This window comes from Bombina bombina, chromosome 6 (assembly GCF_027579735.1).
Source record: "Bombina bombina isolate aBomBom1 chromosome 6, aBomBom1.pri, whole genome shotgun sequence".
Lineage (NCBI taxonomy): Eukaryota > Metazoa > Chordata > Amphibia > Anura > Bombinatoridae > Bombina > Bombina bombina.
The window spans coordinates 188,288,151-188,315,176 of NC_069504.1; the positions used below are offsets into that span (position 1 = coordinate 188,288,151).

At 34.1% G+C, this 27,026-nt stretch overlaps 1 protein-coding gene across 8 annotated transcripts in view; it reads right to left on the minus strand.

Annotated features, from left to right (window-relative positions):
• The window catches only part of FOXP2 (forkhead box P2), a 298,530-nt gene that overhangs the window by 60,412 nt on the left and 211,092 nt on the right, over positions 1-27,026 (minus strand). For all 8 annotated transcript variants that reach the window (XM_053716711.1, XM_053716710.1, XM_053716709.1 and 5 more), the window contains exons 8-10: positions 26,690-26,794; positions 7,153-7,240; positions 3,267-3,350 (exon numbers count right to left, since the gene is read on the minus strand). In XM_053716711.1, coding sequence (XP_053572686.1) covers positions 3,267-3,350; positions 7,153-7,240; positions 26,690-26,794 — 277 coding nt within the window. The remainder of the gene's footprint in view (positions 1-3,266; positions 3,351-7,152; positions 7,241-26,689; positions 26,795-27,026) is intronic.

Sequence of the window (27,026 nt, forward strand, 5' to 3'; positions counted from 1 at the left end):
GGGCTTAGGTAACAGGCAGACAGTGTCCAGTGTAGGAGAACAGACAGGGGAAATATATAGCTTCACATAGAGCATATACTGACATAAAGTTATATATCAACATTTAATCAATATCTATAAATATGTGAAATTGTATATACAGGGGGAATACAAAAGTTAAAAAAGACAAAAGTGTGGACATAGGCTTACCTGTGTACCTATGTATAAAGAATGTGGAATATACAATGTAATTGACTAAATGAAAGTACATTAAAAAAAAAATTGATAATGTGTTAAGAATAGGTCAGTATTGCTTCAGACTTGATAAAGGAAGGAACGCTTCCGAAAGCTTGTCAACTTATAAATGTATAGTTGGTCCAATAAAAAAGTATCATTGCTCAATGCAATACTCTTGTTATTTTGATATCTAAATCTCTGGACTAACACAGCTACTCCAATCAACGTGTATATATACGTATATATATATATATATATATATATATATATATATATATATATATATATATATATATATATATATATATATATATATATAAACAATAATAAAAAAAATATAAAAACCTTTACTATTTAAAAATATTAAATAAATATGCTGCAGGAACTGAAATTTCTATATGTATGCAAATGAATATGTTTACAATGTTCCAGCGAGTTATTTTAGCAGATGCAGTAACAAGCATAACATGTTTGTAGGCATGCAGTCATGAACTGATAAAAATATTATTAACTAAGAAAAAGCATGTAAAAGCTAAGATGAACACTTAACCACCTAAGCTCATCTGAATATATCAAGGTTGGGTGAAACTCATTATTCAGGACTTGCAGCCTTGATAACTTTGATTTTCATCCATCCATAGCATGGCCAAAAGGTACCGTTTAATGAAGTACCATTCAGAAAGCAAATGGGGTCATATAATAGAGCAGTTGCACCTTGTGTTCATGTACTGATAGCTGTTAAGGGTGCGGTGATGAACCAACAGAATTCATTTCTCCTTGCTAATAAATTCATGCTATTAATATTTATCAAATGTGTGGGCTGTCTCAACTCAGACAGAGCGCATAAGATCATAAATCTCTACTATCATATCAATTTTGAAGCTTTCTTTTCGTACAGTGTATACATTTTTGATGGGTTTTTTTTTTTTTTTGTATTGACCATTTTTTTCTAAGTTTTCCAATTCACTACACCACTTCAGACATCTGGGTCCAGTGGGAACTTTAAACTGAAGTCTCATTTTAAATCGTTCATCTAAGATTCTGTATTAATTGCTCACCATCAAACATAATTAGCAATTCTTTCATGTGCGGTTTATGTAATGTAATACTTCAATTACATTATTCATTCAGGTTCTGTTTTGGATTATAGGCTGAAAATTCTTTATTAGTGTAGATGTAACCATGCTGCTGGAGTTTTAAAAAATTCACTGATTGAATAATTAATTGGAAAAGAACAAGCTGCAGATTCCTGATGGATTTATGAGACAATTATTCCATCTTGTGATTATCTACATTGTGCTATAGGAAGTTATGAGGAAACCAATCTCAATCAAATGAAACATTAAGATTATCAAAGAATGCTACACCAAGCTGTGATACTACTTTGATTTTAGTAGGTTAACAAAATGCTTTTTGTTTTAATACTGCATTACAATGGTTTAAGATATAAGAAATCCCATGTAACATCTGTTGCTTAAACTGAGAATTGCTGTTAAAGGAAAACAACATAGCTTTTTGTTTTCAATTTTGCACTTAATTTCACATAACACCCTTATTTTAATTACAATAAGGGATCAGCAATGCTATCATTTTAAAATTCCAGTTGCAGTTGGGCATTTGAATGTTTCTATTTAAATATTGAATGGAACATTTAAATATTGATTCTGTAAGACTTGATCTGAATTGACATTCAAATGTTAATATTCAATAGTTAAGTGTGATACCCACTGTTACATGTTTTTTAAAGAGAAAATTAACATTGATTGTATATTGAATGTAACAGTTTTATTTTGATTCCCATATATTTTAAAGAGAATGCATCTTTGAGCGTTAAAGAAACATAAAACCCCAAAATTGTCATTCATGATTCAGATAAAATTACTACTATTATCTAATTTGCTTAGTTCTTTTGGTATCCTTTGTTGAAAAGCATACCTAGGTAGGCTCAGGAGATGTGAGCTAGCTGTTGATTGGTGGCTGCATAAATATGCCTCTTGCCATTTGGCTTACCGAAGTGTTGAGCTAGTAGCTCCCAGTAGTGCATTGCTGTGCCTTCAATAAAGAATACCAAGAGAATGAAGCAACATTGATAATGGAAGTAATTTGGAAAGTTGTCTAGAAATGTATGCTCTATATCACTGGTTTTCAAACCTTTCCTCAGGCCTCCCGAACAGGCCAGGTTTTCAAGATTACCTTGGATGAGAGCAAGGTAAAATAACCATGGTTACTTATCAGCTGATTATTTCGCCTTCGATCGAGTTTGGTTATCCTACAAAATGTGGCCTGTTAGGGAGGCCTGAGGGCAGGTTTGAAAACCAGTGCACTATATGAATCATAAAAAGGAAAAAAAAAATGGGTTTCATGTCCCTTTAATATTTATATATTACAATATAGCATAAATATTGAAGTCAATAGATGAAAAGATAATGTTTCTTGGTGAAAACATATGCAGAATGTTCAGCAGAAATTAGGAATGTGGCCAACTTTCATTACTTTTAATGAATGTATCAAAACATTACATATATTTGTTCCTTGAGCAAAATGATCATAAAATCTCCTCATGCTCAGAAGATGATACCACAATTTTAGTTCAGTTCCTCATTTTAGCTAAATTAAATCGACTGCATAGAAATGAGTACACTACACACCCTCAATATATTTTACAAAGATTGAATGCTTGTTAGAAAAAAATTGATTCAATATGTTTTGCAATATGTTACTTCATGATGCTCAAAGTAGATATTTTTCTAGAATCAATGAAACTATCACGCAAAGATATCTCTTCTGGTTTCGCTCTGAAGGCAATGATTTGCGCACTTATAGGTATAGTTTGTTTAGTATCACCAACAGTGTAGATTGGACAGATTTTGTTAAAGATAGCATTATTTCTAAAGAAACATACAATTTGACAAGCTATTGCATTTTACTTCCATTTTATTGCAATATTTTTCATCACACTCATTGTTTTCAAACTGTCACAAAATTGTTCATTTTCGTAGTCAGTTACATTTGTAGACCTATTTACTGTTTATAAAGCAATATGCACTTACAGGTTTTGGAGATGGCTTGGGCTCTGAAGGTCGCATGTGCAAGTGGGTCATCATTGCTTGAAGACGCTCACGTTCTTTAGAAAGCTGTTAAGAAACAGTAAAATCAGAAGCATTTTAGAAATGACTGATATAGCTATTTTTTTGCACTGATACATCTTATCACTGAGTCTGCCTGCATGTAATGATTCCAGCATATGAGATGGAGGGAAAAAAACTATATAAAAAAAGCAACTTTGGATATTGAAAGGAAATAATGAAAACCATTTATGGGTATGATCTTATGGGTAAAGTTAAAAAATATTTATTTATTTTGTCAATAACTGAAGTCACTAATGTTTAGATAGCACTAGATTCCTAGGGTCATAAATTATAAGATCTGTAATGTCTCTTTGATGTCACACTGTTAGCAGTGGACTAGAGCCAACAGCTGTAAGGAGGTGAAGGGTCTTCAAAGCAAACTGAATGTCTTTACATTTCATCCTTTTCCACTGAGGTCCAGTTAGTGCCCTCTGAATCCTGCCATCATCAATCTATTGCAATAGAGTGACAAGGACCAGGCAGTGTGAAATGCTAAACTCTGCAGCTGAAGGGGACATATATATTGTACTGAGCCTCATTACAGCTGATGGACCTCACTTTTCTATTAGTCAGACACAGTAAAATAAAAATACAATTAAATAATTGGTTAAACTGCAAGTACAATGTTCAATAGGGATGTAACTGAATACATGATTGTTCACTAACAGCAAATTGGTAAATAGACCAAGGTCATGTTAGGACGATATTATTATATATATTTTTTAATCTCAGCAACAGTATATATGCTAGATAGCAGTGCATATTCAGTGTTCTCATTAAAGATTTTTGGCAGCCGAGTGGGATAATTAAGTAGCTAGTTGGGGGAAGATTAATAATTTGCAATATGATAACATTTTCTGTTATTTATAAATGTTACTTAAAGGGACATGAAACCCACATTTTTTTTTTTCTTTCATTTGATTTTAATCAACTTTCCACACATACTGTATAGGCCTCACGTTATTGACTTACTAATGCATCCAGCTAGCATTGCTGCCTCTTCAACAAAGGATGCCAAGATAATAAAGCAGATAAAGGAAGTACATTGGAATGTTGTTTAAAAGTGTATGCTCTATCTGAATCATGAAAGACAAATGTTGGGTTTTATGTGCCTTTAAGCTATCCAAAGCAGAAATTGATGGCACAATCTAATATTTGTGGCAAAACATTGTATCAAACATTGAAAACATTTAATATTAGCTAATATTAGCTAATTTTAGCTTAATATCGTCTTAAATTTTAGTCGGTTAGTGTGCCCATTGATGGCTAGATTACGAATGGAGCAATATATTGCGCTCCCTCTGGTGCATTAACTTTGCTAGACAGAGGCTTTTTGCGTGCATCGGGTTGTGCTCATATGAGTTTAAAGTAGAAAGGTTGCGTGTGAGTGCAACCCGTTTCACTTTAAATCAAAGACTTTGGGGCCTATTTATCAAATGTCTGTCCGACATGATCCGATCAGCGGATCATGTCCGACAGACACCGCTGAATGCGGACAGCATTATGCTCTCCCCATTCAGCATTGCACCAGCAGCTCTTGTGAACTGCTGGAGCAACGCTACCCCCTGCAGATTTATGGTCAATCGGCCACCAGAAAAAGGGTGTCAATCAACCCGATCGTATTCGATCGGGTTGATTTCTGGTGATCGCTGTCTGCCTCCTCAGAGCAGGCGGACAGGTTATGGAGCAGTGGTTTTCGACCGTTGCTCCATAACTTGTGTTTCTGGTGAGCCATACGGAGCTTGATAAATAGGCCCCTGTGTGAAGTCATGATTGCTATAACGTACTCCCCCATAGACTTTAATAGAGCACACAAACTGTTAAAAAAAAACTGTACAAAAAAAACCTGCATCGCAATAAGCCCCCTACTCCTAAACTGCCACAACCCTCACTGCAATAAACTCCATACAATATTAACCCCTAAACTGCCACACCCGCACCAAAAATTACCCCACTACACTATGAATCCCTAAACCCCCACATAGCCCACCGCTTTAAACTCCCTAACCTAAGGGTATTTTTTTTCTTGCAAAAGAGCTATGTTTCAGGGCATCTTTTTAGGATAGGGTTTTTTTTGGGAGGTGGGGGTTTACTAGGGATTTTTCTATGCAAATGAGCTAATTGCTTCATCTAGGGCACTGCTTACAGTAGGTTTTAGTGTTAGTTTAGGTTTTTTATTTTGGAGTGTTTTTTTTTAAGGGGGCTTTAGTTTTAGGATAGGTCTTACTGTTTGGAGTTTTTTGTAATGGCAGGTTTTTTATTTTTTTGTAACTTATGGCGTGTTAGGTCAGAGGTTTTTGGGGGTTAGATGTTAAGAGGTTAGGGAATATTTTGCGATGGTGTGTGGTGGTGAGGGGGTTAATAGGTTAGGGAGTTTATAGCAGTGGGCTTTGTGGCAGTTTACAGGTTAATAGTGTAACGGGCTAATTTGCAGTGGGCTATGTGGTGGTTTAAGGGTTAATAACATGGTGGTTTAGGGGTTAAAAGTATAGTGGGGTAATTTTTAGTGGGTTATGTGGCAGTTAGGGGTTAATAGTGTAACAGTGTAGTTTGGGATGGGGTGTGTGATGATGTATAGGTTAATAATGTAGGGGGTAGTTTACAGTAGGGTGTGTGGTGGTTTAGGGATTAATAGTAAAGTTTAGTGCAACTTTTTTCTCCGCCTAAACTCTTTACAGAAACTTTTAAGTCGTGTAAAAAGTTTGAGCGTAAAATGTAATTACGTTTGAGCCTATTCAAAGTGTAGGGAGCTCAAATTATCGTGATTTTGTGCAACCTCACATTAATTTAAACACTGTAATTTGGAGTCAAGCGCAAACAATGATAGCGCTCCACTCATAACCTAGCCCTGAATAGTTCCTGGGAAAAGCACTGTATATAGGTATATAGATATACACACACACAGTCCTGTACTAGAAAAACAATTCAATAAATGAGTCTCTTAAGACTAATTTTTTTTTTTTTCCTGACTGGTAACCTATAGAAATACATTTTTCTGCCCTGTATATATAATGACTTATTTGTCTGGGACTAGTGGTAATTTAAAAAGTGTTTTTACTAAATTACTACAAATAAAATAATTATTATAGGAAATAAAGTAATTACACAGTAGTGTACATTAATTTGACAGAAATGCACTTTCATTCATTAAGAAACAAAGTATTAATATAGTGTTTAAATGCTCCAATCTTGAGCTGACCAGTATTCAGTTTCTGCATGACAGCACTTTGCTCAATATGGTAAGAAGGGAATTGTTTATTTCATAGAGCTCGTTCACTTGCCAGTTGGTTCGATAGCACCCTGACAAAGAAAAATGTGTCTTTCTTTTTTTTTTCCTTCACAGAAAGATCTATTTTACCTTAGAAATATATACTCTAACTTAGATCAGAATTGGAGCTATGTGTAAGTAGCCCTTTTGGTCATTAGGGTTTAGTGCCTTCCCTTATATTTAGAACATTACTGCTGCTTCATAGACTTCCAACTCTGCTCGTTTGGCCTAGCAGGGCTGATGGGCCTTAACCCGTACAAATACATTGATCTTTTATGAGAGAGAGTCAACAGACTGTTAGAATAGAAATTGCTTTACATGTATCTTTTCTTAAGTACTGAAGGAACTGCATCTTTGGCCTCCCAACTCTAAGGAAGCAAGAACTGTAATGCATTACTAATTTGCTATCTTTTTCACAGGGATAAAACGTTGTAAAAGGGTTGACAAACACAACTCCCAACTGGATTTGCCATTACATCATAAAACAATAAAGAATGTGAAACACATCAGACATTTTTATTTAGTGTGTTAAAGACTAACCTGTATTTCCAACTGCTGAACCACCTGCATTTGGACCCGACATTGAGCAGTACTTCTGTCATCTAATGCATGTTCGTTATTAAGGTGCCTGACCAAAAAAGAAAACATCAGACACGTTATGATATAGTTGGTTGCTAGATACAAAGTATTTGGATTGTATATCTGCAAGTTAAGAGCAAATTAGGAAACCATATTAAAAAATAAAGAGCAAAAAATTAGATTAAGCTATTTAGTTATAATTCCATGTTATTTAAAGAGAAATGAAATATAAAAAAATTATTTCATGATTTAGGAAGAGAATAGAATTTTAAGCAACTTTCAAGTTAACATCTATTATCAAATTTGCTTCATTCTCTTGGTATAATTTGTTGGAAGTAGCAGCAATGCACTAATAGCTGCTAACAGAACACATGGGGTAAGCCAATGACAATAGGCATATATATGCAGCCACCAATCGGCAGCTAGCATCCAGGTGCTTTGCTGCTCTTGAGCTTACCTAGATAAACCCTTTAACAAAGGATAACAAGAGTAGAAAGCAAATTAAATAATGAAAGTAAATTGTAAAGTTGTTTAAAATTGTATGCTCTGTCTAAATCATAAATGTTTAATTATGACTTTACTGTCCTTTTAATTGACATTCCTAATAACCTAAAATTCAAGAAAGCAATAGGCTTGATGCACTTACATTTTTTTCAGTTCCTTTTAAAATACTATCTGCAATATACTTCTGTTTGGATGTAATGTTTACTAGGCAAAAAAAACAGCAATAACAAAAAAAACAACATTGCTCTGGCACTGCCATATTGCATTGCAACAACTTAAAGGTATAGTAAACCCCAAAACAACTTTCCAATTTAATTCTATTATCAAATTTTCTTCATTCTCTTGTTATCCATTGCTGAAGGGACAGCATTGCACTACTGACGAAAATATCTATTTAGCCAATCACAAGAGACAAATGTGTGCAGGCACCAATTAGCAGCAGCTCCCACTAGTGTATGATATGTGCATATTAATTTTTTAACAAGGGATACTAAGAGAACGAAGCACATTTGAAAATAGAAGTGAATTTAAACGTGTCTTAAAATGACATGCTCTATCTGAATCATGCAAGTAAAATTTTGATTTTCCTATCCCTTTAACAAATAGACTACATAAAAAGAATCCCCTCTAGGGACAGTAAGAGGTCCTAAACTGGATTACCCTATAACCCTTACAGGCAAAGCTGATCTAGTAGTAGGTAGATTAATAATCACTATTTTCTTGCAGCTTATGTACTATTAGAAATGATGAATGTGAAACTGTCAATTCTTAAATGAGTGAAAAATAAGTATTTAGCTAGCATTACAGAAAACAATACATTATATATATATATATACAGTATATATGTATGCACCTGCATATGGCCCGCAACAGGAGCACGCTTGAGAAAACAAACACAGCTAAACATTTAATTCATTTGCAAACACATGCATTCTGCTAAAATGGTTGTTAGTGAAAATAAAGTGCATTGGGGTGCATTCCAAATATGACCTTTAAGAACTTTGTTTTGAATAGAATGTGGATATTCTGTCTGTCCTTATCTGTCATTTCGTGTGTTGCACAGCTGCAACTTCCTCACATGCCGGTCTATGAGGTTATAGAGTTGGAGTCAGAAGTAATTTTATGTGGATTAGGACTTCAAGTTTAATATAAAGGCCCATATTTATCAAGCTCTGCATGGAGCTTGTGGGTCCGTGCTTCTGGCGAGTCTGAAGACTCGCCAGAAACACAAGTTATGAAGCAGCGGTCTAAACACCGCTGCTTCATAACCCTGTCCGCCTGCTCTGAGCAGGCGGACAGAAATAGCCGGAAATCAACCCGATCGAGTATGGTTGATTGATACCTCCCTGCTGGCGGCGTTGCACCAGCAGCTCTTGTGAGCTGCTGGTGCAATGTTAAATGCGGAGAGCGTATTGCTCTCCGCATTTAGCGAGGTCTTGCGGACCTGATCCACACTGTCGGATCCCTTTGATAAATAGAGGCCAAAATCTTAAGAAAATACTACTTTTATGGAACATGAAACTAAAAAAAATGTCCATAAAACATTCTAAACTGCACTATTTAAACATTTTAAAGGATAAAGTTGTTGATTTTAAAACTAACAGGTATTGAACACTGATTGGTGGGAGACCATACACACATATCCATCTCACAGCTCTAATTGAATGAACAAGTATACGGTTAAAAGATTAACGTTTTAGAGCACAGATATTCATTTCTAAAAACACTAAAACCTGTAATACATATTAAAATATCCAGGAGTATATTTTTTTCTGCTGGCTGTGTTTACATAACCTATCAATAGCCTGGAATTAAATGTATAGTCAACTCAAAATGTATTACACATTCCCCAGTTTCGCACAGCCAACACATTTATTTTAATATACTTTTAACCTCTGTGATTATCTTGAATCTAAGCCTCTTTCGACAGCCCCCTGATCACATGGCTATTTATGTATCTATTGACTTGCATTTTAGCCAATTAGTGCTGTGTCATGCACATCTCCATGGGAGAGAGCACACTGTTATCTATATGGCCCACATGGATTAGCAGTCTCTTGTTGTTAAAAGCAAATAGTATGTGATAAAAGGCTGTCTGTAGTGGCGTATAAACAAACAGAAATTTAGAGGTTTAAATATTATAAAGTATATTAATTTAATTTGGTTTTGCAAAGCTGGGGAATGGGTATTAAAGGCATTATTTTTCTTTTTAAACAATAACAATTTTGGTGTTGACTATCCCTTTAAGTCCAGAAACTTTCAGTATAGTTGGGGATACAACAGGCTAAATCAGATATTTCAAATGCCGAAATAAGGGTAAAGAAGTTACATGTAAACAATAGAATACACTAAAGCAGGTAAAATGAATCATTGGGAAAAAATAAAATAATTTTTTTGGGGTAAACTGTCTTTTTAACACTAATCATAAAGCAGCCTCTGACCAGGAGACAATACAAAGGAGTTGAAGTCGAAGATTTTTTTAAATTTGAGGAGACAGAAGTTTTGTGTTCCAACTCCACAGCTCTGCTGACATGTAAAACTCTTTACAAGTTTCTTTCTTCATTAATTAAGGTAATTCTACAACATAAAAAAAATCAGATTTCATAAAGATCCTGTTACCAGTCTCATAGGGTAATAAATTAAGTTCCTTTTAAAAGAAATGGATAAGTAGTTCCAATTGACAAGGCTGCTGCCCCCATTTGTCGTTGAATAAGCTGTATAATTTTTTTTTTTTTTTTAAAGTAATGCCTTTATCAGGCATGTAGGAGGTAACAATCAAGGAAGGGATATAGAGTACTAAGCATGCATTTAGGAGACACCGCACAATATTATATTCAACATTTACATGCGTTGCCCCCTAGTGGTAATGACACCTGATATTGCATTCTACATAGATTGTCCACTTCTCTGATAATGAATATTTATATAATCTCATTAACATTAAGAATAGATAAAAGCAAACAATAAAAATAACCATGACAATTTTCCAATTGATGTTTTGATATAAAAGATTACAATAACAAATATTATTTTATAAACATTTATAGATAAAAAATCATTTTAATTTCCTAAATTAGTCGAAACATTTTCTTTTCTTTCCAGTACAAAAATAAAATTGTAATTATTAACACATTTATTTTAACATATTACAGATTTCATAGACAATTTCAATATTTATTTAAATATGCCTCTAGATTTTGTGCTCAGTTCCATTAATCATTTTCCTATAATTTTCAAATTTAAATTAAAATAAGATTCTTAAACCCGCAAAAATGTGTGAATCTTAAATATAAGGATATTACTGCTGATTACAGAAGACTCTTTTGCATATATTGTATCCTGCTTATTTTATAATCATCCCTTTGTAATGCATGCTGCACTGCACTGCATTTAAAAATGTGAATTAATACGCATTGCTCTGGTAACGTATCTATTTCCCCATATGAAAGATAAAGGACATAATGCTCACTTTCAGATTAAACACTATAAAGGTGCACAAAAGACAAAATGTGTTATTTTTTTATTGCATACTGCATTATCATACGATCTTCAACAATACACATAGTTTTAAATGCTCTTCAGTCTAAAACTATAGACAAAAAATACATCAATGTGGACTGTCTCAATGCAAAATGTAGGTTAAATGTGTTTACATTTTAGTGATGCGCTCTTGTCAGATATTTAGAGGACAAAAATGTTTGCATTTAACTGCTCAAGTCTTCATATTCATTTTATCTATGCTGCTTTCATTAGAATAGCGGGACTGTAGAGTACAATAATAGTCAGTGAGGTTTTGTCTTGATTGAATTTTTCAGAGGAACACAAAAGAACCTTGCCATTAAAATAGTCCTTTATTCTCCTGCACGAAGGCGAAAGGTTTTTAAAGTGTTGTGATGTTCAGTAATGAGCCTCTATCTAAATTATCATTGGTGACAAACTCACAAAGCACTTTTCGAGGACACATAGTTATGAAATGCCAGAGCTGCCACTTTCTTTCCTGTAATTATAGGCTAGCTTGCAGCCCTTCAACGATCATTTATAGAACAGCCTCCAGTGGATTACCGAGAACTTGAAAAACACATACATACCTCTGCCACATCTCACTTCTCCGTTCCTTGCTATTGTTTACCAGTGATATGTAAAATAATAGAGCCTATTCATTCCCCTATTTAATTATGCCAATCAAAGTGTATAAATGGCAAAGGATACAAATGAAATGGAAGAAGATTAAATAAATAGATTCAGCATTAACATGAAATTATGAATTTAGATACTTTAAAACTATTTTATGTCAAAATTATTATTCCCTTTTATGTTTTTTTTTATATCCATCTAAGGTACTACACATTGCTGTTAAAAAATTCTCTATGATTTACAAATCAAGAATAACGATGATAATAAAAAAAAATGAAGAATTCTGAATTCTCTGAGACCAGACCTAATTGCTGTTTGAAAATGCATATACAAGGGGACATTTCATTAATCATTTAATCATATACCTTGCAGGAATTTGGAACTAATGTTGCAAATATCCTTTTCATTTGAATGCTTTATAATACTATCTTATGTATTTGATATATTGCTGATGTCATAAATTATAGCTGTGTCTAAAGAACTAAATGGGTTGTTATCACTCAAGACGCTTATTAGAAAACCTTTATCATTTTTCTTTACTTATTGCTGGGTCTATTTCACAGCTTTCCACAAGCCACCAATAATGCTCTTTCATAATGGCAAAGGTCTGTAAATTACCCATGCAATCACTAACACCATTTCACAGACCTGTTCTACTGCTGCTGGTCTGCTAACAAGACGATTACACACAAATTACTGAATGTCTATGAAATATTTAAATGCATTCTACTCTACTATGCATTAATAAGAGCAAAGCAAGCTATGGAATTCTGGTTAGCCCTAGTCCTAATGTCTCCTAATGAGCCTCTTACTGTGACTGCAGTTCAAATAGAAAGGTGAAGAAAAAAAAATAAAACAGAGGGTGCCTTCTGAAAGGCAGCAAGAACAAACACTGCACAAGCCAGTTCTAATTTATGGGTCACTTTATAGGTATATTGATTTTTGTTTTCAAAATGGAATAAATGATGTGGTTGACTGGCATCCCTTAAAAACTGTATGAGACTGAGCGGGGTCTTAGCCTTGTGTATACAGTGTGTAAATGTGCAGCGCTTTCTTTCAGCAGATAATCATTATAAAGTTAAAAACACAACAGACCAAGGAATCCTCCAAATTGAGTAAACTATTATTTTTTATATTACACTTAAGAAAGAGGCATGTGTGATCTTGACATGAGATGCTGATGAGCATTTAGGAATGTGTTTAGGAATTTTTGCAAACTTACATCTATTTCTGTTTTTTTTATTTTGCTACATTACATATAAATGTTGTTTTCTACATATGATAAAAACAAATTGAATACTGGGTTCACATCTTGCAAGTTTTTTTTTTTTATTATTTGAACATGATCAGCCTTTTCACAAGTTCTGATGCTTGAAAAGTACAAAGTTGCAGCCAGGGTGGACATACAGGTAGGAGTTAAGTGTAACTACAAAGATTGTGAGGTTCACATTAGTTCACATATATTAGGATCATCTTGAACTTAGCTGACATGAAATGTGTCATGCAATGTAAGGCTTGACAAGTCCTTGGAGCAGTGGTTTCTAAAATTCTACTTCTGGATTCTGCCTACTAAATAACTGTATTTTTGCCTTTGGCTTTTGTTTAAAAAATATTTGCCAACTTCTGGCTAAAAAAAAAAAGTGTGCTTTTTTGTGTGGAAATGATCATGCATTTTATACTAGATATCTCCAAACTGCAGTGATATCTCTTTCCACATTCCTTTAAAGCACACACAAGTATCCAATCCAATGCTGATCTCAGAGTAAGCCTATATGCACGCTTAAGGAGTGAAAGGAGCCTCAGGCAATGCAGCTAAACTGTTAAAAAATAATATATCATAAATGTGTTTAAAAGGCATGCAAAATATATATGTTTGTATAGACAGACAGACAGACAAATAATGAGAGAGCTAGAGATTGTTAGATATATAGATAAATTATATATATAATATAATATAATATAGATGATAGATAGATAGATAATAGATAGAAGGATAATTGATAAAAGATAGCTATATAGATAGATATATAGATATAAAGATATAGGTAGATAAATATAGATACATTGATAGCTGATAGATTATAGATAGATATATTATAGATAGATTTATAGATAGATAGATAGATAGATAGATAGATAGATAGATAGATAGATATATGATAAGTAGATGATAGATGATAGATAGATAGATAGATAGATAGATATATTTATAGATAGATAGCTAGATAGATTTATGGATAGATAGATAACAGATAGATAGATACTGTAGATAGATTTATAGACAGATGATAGATAGATAGATAGATAGATAGATAGATAGATAGATAGATATATAGATAGATGATAGATGAATAGATAGATAGATGATAGATAAATAGATGATATATAGATAGATTGATAGATAATGTAATGTTTCAGCCAGCAGCCTTTTTCTAGGTATGTGTTCAATTGATTATTTTCACCTTTATCAACTTTATATATTATCTGTTACATGATAGGTTAACATCATGTGCACTAAGTGTAATTTTACTTGTTATTTTTTTTTTGCACAAACATAAAGGATATATACATATATTTTTACTTTTATTCAGGGAAATAAAAGGTTTATGTTGTTTAAGATGCAATATTATAAATTTACAGGGGCCGATTTATCAAGGGCAGAATGATCCCTGATTCCCCTGTTTCTGTGCGAACCTTCAGGCTCGCCAGAAACAGCAGTTAAGAAGCAGCAGTCTTAAGACCGCTGCTCCTTAACTTGTCCGCCGCCTATGAGTGGTGGACAGCAATCAACCTGATCAGATACGAACAGGTTGATTGACACCCCTTCGAATCTGCAGGGGGCGGCATTGAACAAGCAGTTCACCAGAACTGCTTGTGCAATGCTAAATGCCGACAGCATACAATGCTGAAAGCCTATGCTGTCGGCATTTAGGGATGTCTGTCGGAACATGATCCGTTGAGTGGATCATGTCGGACAGACCATTGATAAATCGGCCCCACAGTATGTTTATATATTTTTAAAAGGAAATTCAAATTGGAAGACTTTCTACAACTTTGTACAACATTAATTTCTTCAAAGAAAGCACCACTTATGGGGGGAATCTATACAACAATGCATCAGAGACTCTTTTTTTTTAAATAAAGATATTTATTTGGTTGCAGACTTAAAAAAAAAAAAAAAAAAAGCTCTAAGAAATGTAAAATGCTAAATAAAATATTTGTGCAATGGGAAAGTTGTATAGATTTGCTTGCACTCCATAATATACATGTAAGTAAAGTCTTGGTACACCTGAAAGTTCGAATCTGTTTTGTTTTACAAAATTATCAATGAGATTGGTCTCAAGCTAGATAAAAAAACAAAAATAAACCCTATGTATTGGAAGCATAAGGAGGAAAACAACATAAAATCTGTGGAACAGACAACATGACCATTACCAACGGTTCTTCCTTAAACTGACTTTATTTCTCATCATCAGTCTGGCTTGCAATGAACTTTAGTAACATTTTAACATTATTTGTAGTCCTTGTGACTCTAAATTTTATTGTGAATCATTCATTTACTTTTCCCTTTTAATATCACATGTATTATCCGTTTTATCTTCAGTAACTGTAAGTCAGTTAAAAGTCAATAATAGTTGAAAAATGACATGCTCTAACTTTAAGTCATTTTAAGACTATTGACCCTGCAACTACTGTACTACCTGCAAAGGATTTAAACACATAGTAGAAGTACTGCTCAGGACGCACAGAGCACTGCTGATCCCAAGTGGAAACCACACGACTCAGATGTGTAACTAGCACAGCTGATTGGATCAGCGTTGATTTCCTTTAGGGACCAGCAGTGTTCTGCAGTTCCAAAATGGTACTTCTACTGTATGTTTAAACCCCATGTTTAAATGTTATTTTATTACTAAAATTTGTTCTTTTAAACTCTCTCTAATAAGTGAATGAAGACTCCTGTGTTGTGGCCAGTTTGAGGTTACACGTGAATAAGCTTGTGCACTGACTTAAACAGTGCTGCCAAATTACTGTGTAAACTTGTCCCATAAACATGATTTCTCAGGCAAACAATATACTCCAGTAGGCAACATGCACTTCAGCCTCTTTAAAGTGAAAGTAAACCCTAGCGTTGTACAAAAGCTAGGATTTACTATTGAAACAAATAAAGGGCACTTTCATTCATGAAGTATAAGATACCTTATGTGGAAAGCTCCTTTATTTGATTCAATCACTTGCCGCTCTTAGCTCCTACAGCAGAACACGGCTAAAAAAACATTTTGGCTAAGAGGTGACATTTTCACCTCTTAGCCAATAGCTGTGCGGTAAATCCGGCTCCCATGGGCGCCAAGCCGGTTTTACCGCACTGCTATTGGCTAAGAGGTGAAAACGTCACCTCTTAGCCAAAAATTTTTTTAGCCATGGGCTGCTGTAGCAGCTCAAAACGGCGATCGATTGAAACAAATAAAGGAGCTTTCTACATAAGGTATCTTATACTTCATGAATGAAAGTGCCCTTTATTTGTTTAAATAGTAAATCCTAGCGTTTATACAACGCTAGGGTTTACTTTCACTTTAAGGGAGTGTAAAAAGGCAGACTTTCCAGGGGTAAATTAAAGGGAAAGCAGGAAGTATAAATAATACATATACAATGCATTGCCTTTTTTACTTTTAGAAAGATTTTTAGGGATTTCATTTGGTTTTGATTGTCCTTTTAACTAGCAGAATTTCAGAAGCCATATACATGTTACCTGAACAAAACTATTAAACTCAAGTTGTGAGATGGAACAAGTCATCATCACTCCTAAAACAACATCTAAATAGTTCATGTTAATTGACATTATAAAACTAATGAAAAAGTTAGAAACAACACCACACATTATACAATTAACATGCATTTAATTTAGAGTGGTTTCTAATAATGCCAGGTGGCATAATATTAAATTCAAGCAGTCGGCTATATGAAAAAAAAAGCAAAACATGAAAGTGATTACCTTTTATTTAGCTCATCATTTTTTAAGAGATAGATCTGCCACTTAAAGTAATCCAACCTTTGTCAGTGATCTAATTTACTCATTATCATCAATACACAAGTATCATGAGAAACTTTGGCCAAGTTTGTGGCAATATATGCCGTATGTCAGTTTGTACACTGTATATTTTTGGCTGCTGGCATTTGACTATATTTGGCCATATTACTTTGCCTTTTCATTTATTGTGAAGATACTATAACATAAATGTTAACAAAGAATGATTAAGTAAGGTACATATGGGTTTAATTTAAAATGTTTGCATTATATACAGATTTATTGCACTGGCCTACTAGTATGTTCTGTGCTATTTACTAAATCCTATTGACTTGACCTTTTCACTGCAGTACACTATGTTTTAAGGTTCTTTTTCAAGGCAAACAACCCAATACATTCACTTGCAAATCATTTTCCCTTTTAATCACTTTAACATAAGTTTCATTAGAGATTGAAAGAAAAAGTGGTACAAAATATGACATACTGAAAGGCAACCACAAATATGTTTGCTGCAAATGTTGTATTCTATTTAATTGTAAAGCATGTGTACAAACACAACATTTCAAATCTCAGTGGATTTTCGTCTATTGCGGTTCATTAGCAAGTACTAACCCTCACACATTAAAAGGATTCTTTTTACTCTTGCTCCACATTCAGCACTTATTCAAAATAAGTAGAGATATAGGGCCCATTTATAAAGCTGCAAAAGCAGCTTCAGGGCCCCAGAGTTTCAGACTTGCGCAAATAAACTGTGAAATACTACTTAAGGGGACAGTCTAGTCAAAATTAAACTTTCATGATTCAGATAGGGCATGCAATTTTCAAACAACTTTCCAATTTACTTTTATCATCAAATTTGCTTTGTTCCCTTGGTGGTATTTTTGATAAGCTAAACCTAGCTAGGCTCAAACTGATTTCTAAACCATTGAAAACCACATCTTAGCTCAGAGCATTTTGAAAGTTTTTTCAGTTAGACAGTGTTAGTTCACGTGTGTAATATAGATAACATTGTGCTCACTCCCGTGGAGTTATTTAAGAGTCTGCACTGATTGGCTAAACTGCATGTCTGTCAAAAGCACTGAGATAAGGGGGCAGTCTGCAGAGGCTTAGATGCAAGGTAGTAACAGAGGTAAAACATATATTAATATAACTGTGTTGGTTATGCAAAACTGGGGAATGGGTAATAAAGGGATTATCTATCTTTTTAAACAATAAAAATTCTGGTGTAGACTGTGCCTTTAAGTAGCAGCAGTCTTAAGACTGACGCTACTTAACCTCTACTCCACCTAAAATGTGGCTGAGTTAAATCCTTCCAATCCAATTGTGATGATTGACAGCCCCTGGTCATGCGCAATTGGCTGTGTGCTAGCAGGGGGTGGCATTGCACAAGCGGCAAGGCCAGGTGGACAGGTTCACGGTAGTAAACCTTTTCTGTCTGGGCAATAATAAATGGGGCCCATAGGCTTCTCTAAAAGTTCCTAGGATATTCTTATAACAAAGAAAATAGATAAGTAAGACAAGGTTCAATTTATATCTCTGGTGCCCACAGGAACATATTTATCTATCTATCTATCTAACTATCTATCTGATATAATTGCATTCACAGGATTTGTGGAGACAATTCATTTTGACATTTTGGGCAGCACCCAAACATTTTTATAATGATGTTCCTTAAACAATCAAGGTAAATTAAATGTACACAAATTCTGTAAGCTCAGTTTTATAAGTTTAATACATTATTTTGTTCTAGCACAAAGCTAGATGTCCTTCTTTTGGAATGTTAAATCATTTTGATTGGACTCAAAATATTCAACCTTGCGTTCTTAAATAAACATCTCCTGTATGATAATCTAGGGTTTTACAGATGTCCTTGTAAGATGCAATATCTGCTTAATGTTCTCACGGGGTGCAAAGTATCATTTCAGAATTTCTATTAAAATAGGACTTAAATATTTTGTTTGCTTAAGTGACAACTTAAATCATGGAATTAACAATTTTGTATTCCTTTTTTTGCCAATGAGTTCTTTTTATTAAGAAATGATTCAATTTGGTCTTTTTTTTTAATCAGAATTTATTGGCTGCCCTTTTTGTAATTGTTGAAGTTTTTGAGAATTCTCATTTCACATATTAATAAATAAGAAAGAAGGTTTAATAAAAAGTTATTAAACTATAAAACTTGTATATAATTGAAATTCTAATATTTGGGAGCGGTGCGTTTATGCTAAATATGGAATAATAAAGTATTTGTAGGACTTACGAATATAATAATGTATAACGATCTGATTTTGCATATATATATAAAGTAAAAAATAGAGCACACTCCCACTTAAATAGCAGCTACCAGGGTGCAGGCAAATGTTGATTATAGAGTTGAAAAAGGCATGCACTCACTGGATTTGTGCAAACATTTGGCAAGATTACGAGTTTGGCTTTAGAGCCTGTGCTGTGCTAACGAGCAGTTTATGCTTACCGCTCACTTACAGACAGTGCTGGTATTACGGGTTTTTACAACCCAGACAAGAAGTGAACGTTGAGCAATATTTTGCTCCTTACCGCACTCCAATACCAGTGCTGCTTACGTTAGCGGTGAACTGGTGTAACGTGCTCGTGCACAATTTCCCCATAGGAATCAACGGGGAGAGCCGGCTGATAAAAAGTCTAACACCTGCCAAAAAGCAGCGTAAAGCTCCTTAACGCAGCCCCATTGATTCCTATGGAGAAATACATTTTATGTCTACACCTAACATGAACCCCAAGTCTAAACACCCCTAATCTTATACTTATGAACCCCTAATCTGCTGCCCCCAACATCGCCGACACCTACATTATATTTATTAACCCCTAATCTGCCGCCCCCTATGTCGCCGCCACCTACCTACATTTATTAACCCCTAATCTGCTGCCCCAACGTCGCCGCCACTATAATAAACATATTAACCCCTAAACCGCCACACTCCTGCCTCGCAAACATTAGTTAAATATTATTAACCCCTAATCTGCCGGCCCTAACATTGCGGCCACCTACCTACATTTATTAACCCCTAATCTGCCGCCCCCAACGTCGCCGCCACTATATTAAAGTTAAAGTTATTAACCCCTAAACCTAAGTCTAACCCTAAACCTAACACCCCCTAACTTAAATATAATTAAAATAAATCTAAATAAAATTACTATCATTAACTAAATTATTCCTATTTAAAACTAAATACTTACCTGTAAAATAAACCCTAAGCTAGCTACAATATAACTAATAGTTACATTGTATCTATCTTAGGGTTTATTTTTATTTTACAGGCAAGTTTGTATTTATTGTAACTAGGTAGAATAGTTACTAAATAGTTAATAACTATTTACTATTTACCTAGCTAAAATAAATACAAATTTACCTGTAAAATAAAACCTAACCTAAGTTACAATTACACCTAACACTACACTATAATTAAACTAATTCCCTAACTTAAATACAATCAAATACAATTAAATAAAATTATCCAAAGTACAAAAAAATTCCCTCTAAATTAAAAAAAATAATAAACAAATTACAAGATTTTTAAACTAACTACACCTAATCTAATCCCCCAAACAAAATAAAAAAGCCCCCCCAAAATAAAAAAATGCCCTACCCTACACTAAATTACAAATAGCCCTTAAAAGGGCCTTTTGTGGGGCATTGCCCCAAAGTAATCAGCTCTCTTACCTGTAAAAAAAATTACAAATCCCCCCCAACATTAAAACCCACCACCCACACAACCAACCCTACTCTAAAACCCACCCAATACCCCCTTAAAAAAAACCTAACACTAACCCCTTGAAGATCACCTTAACGGGAGAAGTCTTCACCCAACCCGGGCCGAAGTCCTCAATGAAGCCGGGAGAAGTCTACATCCAAGCCGGGCGAAGCCAATAGGATTAAACTTCAATCCTATTTGCTGATTGCATCAGCCAGTAGGATTTTTTCTACCTTAATTCCGATTGGCTGATAGAATTCTATCAGCCAATCGGAATTGAAGGGACTCCATCTTGGATGACGTCACTTAAAGGTACCTTCATTCTGTGTTAGCCGTCGATTGAAGAGGATGCTTCGCGTCGGATGTCTTGAAGAGGGACCCGCTCCGCGCCGGATGGATGAAGATAGAAGATGCCGTCTGGATGAAGACTTCTGCCCATCTGGAGGACCACATCGCCCGGCTTGGATGAAGACTTCTCCTGGCTTCGTTGAGGACTTCTCCTGGTAAGGTGATCTTCAAGGGGTCAGTGTTAGGTTTTTTAAGGGGGTATTGAGTGGGTTTTAGAGTAGGGTTGGTTGTGTGGGTGGTGGATTTTAATGTTGGGGGGGATTTGTAATTTTTTTTACAGGTAAGAGAGCTGATTACTTTGGGGCAGTGCCTTGCAAAAGGCCCTTTTAAGGGCTATTTGTAAATTAGTGTAGGGTAGGGCTTTTTTTATTTTGGGGGGGCCTTTTTTATTTTGTTAGGGGGATTAGATTAGGTGTAATAAGTTTAAAAATCTTGTAATTTGTTTTTTATTTTCTGTAATTTAGTGTTTGTTTTTTTTGTACTTTAGATAATTTTATATAATTGTATTTAATTGTATTTAATTTAGGGAATTAATTTTATTACAGTGTAGTGTTAGGTGTAATTGTAACTTAGGTTAGGTTTCATTTTACAGGTAACTTTGTATTTATTTTAGCTAGGTAGTTATTAAATAGTTAATAACTATTTAGTAACTATTATACCTAGTTAAAATAAATACAAACTTACCTGTAAAATAAAAATAAACCCTAAGCTAGATACAATGTAACTATTAGTTATATTGTAGCTAGCTTAGGATATATTCTATAGGTAAGTATTTAGTTTTAAATAGGAATTATTTAGTTAAAGGGACACTGTACCCAAATTTTTTCTTTCGTGATTCAGATAGAGCATGCAATTTTAAGTAACTTTCTAATTTACTCCTATTATCAAATTTTCTTTATTCTCTTGGTATCTTTATTTGAAATGCAAGAATGTAAGTTTAGATGCCGGCCCATTTTTTGTGAACAACCTAGGTTGTCCTTGCTGATTGGTGGATCCATTCATCCACCAATCAAAAACTGCTGTCCAGATTTCTGAACAAAGAAAAAAGCTTAGATGCCTTCTTTTTCAAATCAAGATAGCAAGAGAACGAAGAAACATTGATAATTGGAGTAAATTAGAAAGTTGCTTAAAATTGCATGCTCTATCTGAATCACAAAAGAAAAAAATTGGGTTCAGTGTCCCTTTAATGATAGCAATTTTATTTAGATTTATTTAAATTATATTTAAGTTAGGGGGGTTAGGGTTAGACTTAGATTTAGGGGTTAATAACTTTAGTATTGTTGCGGCGACGTTGGGGGCGGCAGATTAGGGGTTAATAAATGTAGGTAGGTGTCGGCGATGTTAGGGATGGCAGATTAGGGGGTTAATAATATTTAACTAATGTTTGCGAGGCGGAAGTTCAGCGGTTTAGGGTTAATATATTTATTATAGTGGCAGCGATGTCTGGTTTGGCAGATTAGGGATTAAAAAATGTATTTTAGTGTTTGCAATGTGGGGGGGGGCTCGGTTTAGGGGTTAATATGTAGTTTATGTGTGTTAGTGTACTTTTTAGCACTTTAGTTAAGAGTTTTATGCTACGGCGTTGTAGTGTAAAACTCTTAAATACTGACTTTAAAATGCGGTACCAGTCTTGACAAGAGAGGGTCTACCGCTCACTTTTTGTCAGACTTGTAATACCGGCGCTATGCAAGTCCCATTGAAAAAATAGGATACGCAATTGATGTAAGTGGATTTGCGGTATTTCCAAGTCTGGACAAAAAAGTGAGTGGTACACCTGTACCTTCAAGACTCGTAATACCAGCGGGCGTTAAAAAGCAGCATTGGGACCAGCCAACGCTGCTTTTTAAGCCTAACGCACAACTCGTAATCTAGACGATAGTTTTATTGGCACATCAAAAACAAACAAGTAACTGTAACTTGGTCTGATGAAGGGGTGATTGATCCCCGAAACGTTACCTGTTTGTTTTTGATGTGCCAATAAAGCACTATATTTGCACAAATCCAGTGAGTGCATGCCTTTTTCAATTTTATATATATATATATATATATATATATATATATATATATATATACAGTATATATATATATATATATATATATATATATATATATATAATCTTCAGAAATCTTCACTTTATTGCTGTGATGTTTGGGGAAGGGGAGATATCTCTAAAATGTCATAGCAAAAAAGGGAAGACTTCTGCACAAGTCCCGCAAGTGCTAATCTTCATTAAGTCGTATAATAATACTTAGAAAGCACCCTGGCAGTCGAACTAAAAGTGATTTATACATCACAAAAAAGGAACAAATAAAGGAACAAAAACATAAAAGCATGAAATTTGACAACATATAAAAACCATAGGCCCAACAAGCCTAAGTGTAAGATTATTTAGTTCATATGATAGCCTTATGCCTATACCATGCATTCTTAAAAGTCCCCACAGTGGGCCAGATTACAGGTGGTGTGCTACACGCGCAAATACCGCCAGAAGTAGACTTTTAACACGTGCAGGTTAATGCATGTATTACCAGTTGAAAGTAAAATGTTTTTAGTGTAAGCAATACCCGATGCGCACCAACTTGAGGACTTTGGATATAGTGACCGCATTACCTTCTTCTCCCCATAAACTTCAACACTTTCACTCGCATGCTAACCCGACACCACAATAAACAAACTGCGCCAACCCGAAGTTAATTATAAATATTTTTCGTTCCAATGTTCTTCACACAGAATGCATTTTTTTTCCTAATATATATATATATATATATATATATATATATATATATATATATATATATATATATATATATATAGTCTTTATAGCATGGCCTAGTACTCACGGTAACCTTTGAACCACCAGGGTGCACATCAAAGAGATCCTGCATAATTTACAGATCCAACATATCACAAGAAGGAAGGCACTCACCGGGTTTAATAAGGATAAAGTTTTATACTTATGAAGTAACGTTTCAGAGTTTTACCTCCGTTTTCAAACTGACAACAAGAATCAATGCTATACACAGCCTTAAATACCCCTTCACCTTAATCACCTAGTGTAGGTGTTGCACAACACTTAGCACGCATCATCAGACAGTACCCGTATCTTAGCAACCAACAACAAACAACCTTAAGTGAACACCTTTCACTACAACTAATAATGAACGTGTAAAACTAACTTATTTAAAAACAATTGCTAGCTAAGCCAGCTAAGGGTGCAAAATAAAACCTGTCTTGTTTACTGATTTAAAAATGTATATCTACAGGGCTTATAAAGCTAAAATAGCCTGCACACTGTGAATACAACATTTCATCTCATGTCTTTTCTTGGTTCATAGTGAAGTGTTCTAAACATAGATAGATAGAAAATAACAATATTTTAAGAACAGTTATAATATATAGGGCTCTAAATAACCAGGTGTTAAAATACATATACAAGAGCAAGCATGTTTGCTGCCGTTATTATTATATCTAGTTTTTGGATTGTGTAGTTTAGGTGTCTAAACCCTTTATCCTACAAATAGTCTACCATTTGTAAACACATCTTTTTGATGTTTCTGCCAACATCCTGGCAACAAATCAGTGCCATTTGAAATAAGCTAATTAACTTAATTGTTGATGAAGCATGAAACAGTTCATTCACCCTGTTAACCGCACCATGACAACACAAGGTCTTTAGCCTGTGAAGTTACTCATCTATGAAAACAACAAAAAAATATCCCTGGCAGTTCATTTATATATGTTTATTTCAATAACGTTCATGCTGGAAAATATATAAAATAATTAGCACATGGAAATAGACAAAGAAAAAGGATATCAGACCAAACAATGCATTAGCAATGGTAGACAATTAATATTCCCAGGATATAGTACTAAATATAACAACAGCAAACTTCTTGATGTATGATATAAAGGGTTAAAGGAATTAAACACAGCTTTGAGAATGAATGAACCAAGGCTAGATTCTTGGCATTTTTGCATTGCTCCCAGAAACAAGTGACAGCTGCAAAGTTACAATCTATGTGTGACACAGCATTTGGATTCCCTTCTTCACCTCAAGCATGCTCACAATAACAAAGGAGGGAGGTTTATATATAAATATATCTAGAGATATTATGTGAACATCCTTTTTTTGGTATGCTCTTTTAAAGGGTGTAACCTCTGAACTCCACTCAACAAAAGAGGACCACAGACAAAAAAAATGCTAAATAAAAAAAATATTTTTCTTAATATGTGGGTAAATATTTTTGCATTAAATTTCTTTCTGTTTAATTATGGAGATTTCTTTTTTTAATTGAAATGGAAACCGTTTTTGAATATTTTTTTTCTCCTTTTAATAAATAATGGTAGAATTATGCATTTTTACTTGTATAGACCAGCAATGTGTGCTAATATAAAATATTGTATATTAAAATAAATGTTCTGACACTTTACAGAAAATGTAAATTGTACAGTCTGCAAATCACTGATAAATTATTTTCTTGCTCAGAAGAATAAAAAACAAACACACAAATATTTGCAAGTCTAACAACAAACCAAAAAATTAACTTAGTTTAAAATGACCAAATATTGTACACTTCCGGAAACAGTGCACAAAACAGGCAAATAAGCACACAAAGTGGGCCAGATTACAAGTGGAGTGCTAATTAACGTTACCACTCGAGCGTTAATTGTGATAGAAGTAAGATGTTTGCACACGTCAGGTTGCCCTCGTATTATAATTTGAAAGTAAACTGTTTTCGTTTGCGCACTAACCCGACGAGCACAAAAAGCCAAATGTAGAATATCGTGTGTGCATTCACATATTCCCCCATAGTCAATGAAGAAAAAAAAGTATAAATACATATGTACACATATATAGACATGCATTTGTATGTATGTCTATGTTAAAGCCCTTTTCTGCCTTTTTATTTCTAATACCTGAGATCTCATATCTTTGAGCCCTTATAACTTTTTTGTGCAATATTTTCTTTAATTATTTTTTATTAGATAGTGTTATTATGAGTGAAAGTGTACTTTATAATGTATTTTGATGTGTTTTGTGCAACTTTTTTGTTTCGCATAACAGTTAACCTCTGAGGATGCTAATAATTTTGGAGCAAATCACGATTGCCCTCAAGTGATCATGTTTACTTTCAACTCGTAACACCAGTGGTAAGTCTGATTAGTGCAAACAACCGCAATAAACCCTTTATCGCTTGTGCGCAAATGTTTGCACTCCACTCTTAATATCAGTCCCATTCCCAATACCAGTGTGTTTACTGTGTATTCCATATTCACTATACCTTAAATGCAAAAAACAAACTATGCTATGGCAATTTTGAGCTGAAAATATATTTTTGAATCTGTTTTAGACATGAAAACAATCATATGAGTGTTTTAATTACTATCTGTGTACAGTGGCAGACTTATCTTACTCTCAAGCTCATACTCATAAGTATAATACATTATTTGAAACTTCAAATAGGATGCTCTGTCAAAGTTTCTGATCAGCCAAGTGAACATGAAGGAAATTCTTCCAGTACTGCTCTTGGGACCAATGGACAAAAAAAAAAACTGGAAGTAGATTTGCAAGAATGTGGTTTGCTACAATTTCTTAAATTTGTTTAAATTTACCATCTCTAATTAAAGATAAAATATTCTATACCACTGGGGCATTTAAATCCAGTTTATTTTAAATTATGTATGCATATATAAAAGTGATTGGGTATTCAACCTATTTTCCATAATTATGTAAAAATATTAATATATACGTATACCTACTTTAAAAACTGTCCAAAATCTTCACAAATGCTTTCACAGCCAGGCCATTTGCAGACACCATGGCCATAGAGAGTATGTGAAGCCCCAGTCTCCTCATGTGATGAGCTATAGTAAAAGAACATAGCATCAGATTAATCTCAAAAGCCATAATCGTTGGAGGATGCTAGCGCCTGTCAGGTTACGATCACCGACAAACAGGTCAAAACAGGTCAATTCAGCTCAGAGCAGTCAGAAAAATGTAATTGTTCTATTGAATAGTTCAACTGCCAAGGCAGGATGATGTTCCAATTAGAGAAGAAATAACTGCAAAGATGACTTCTAATAAAAGATGAAAAAT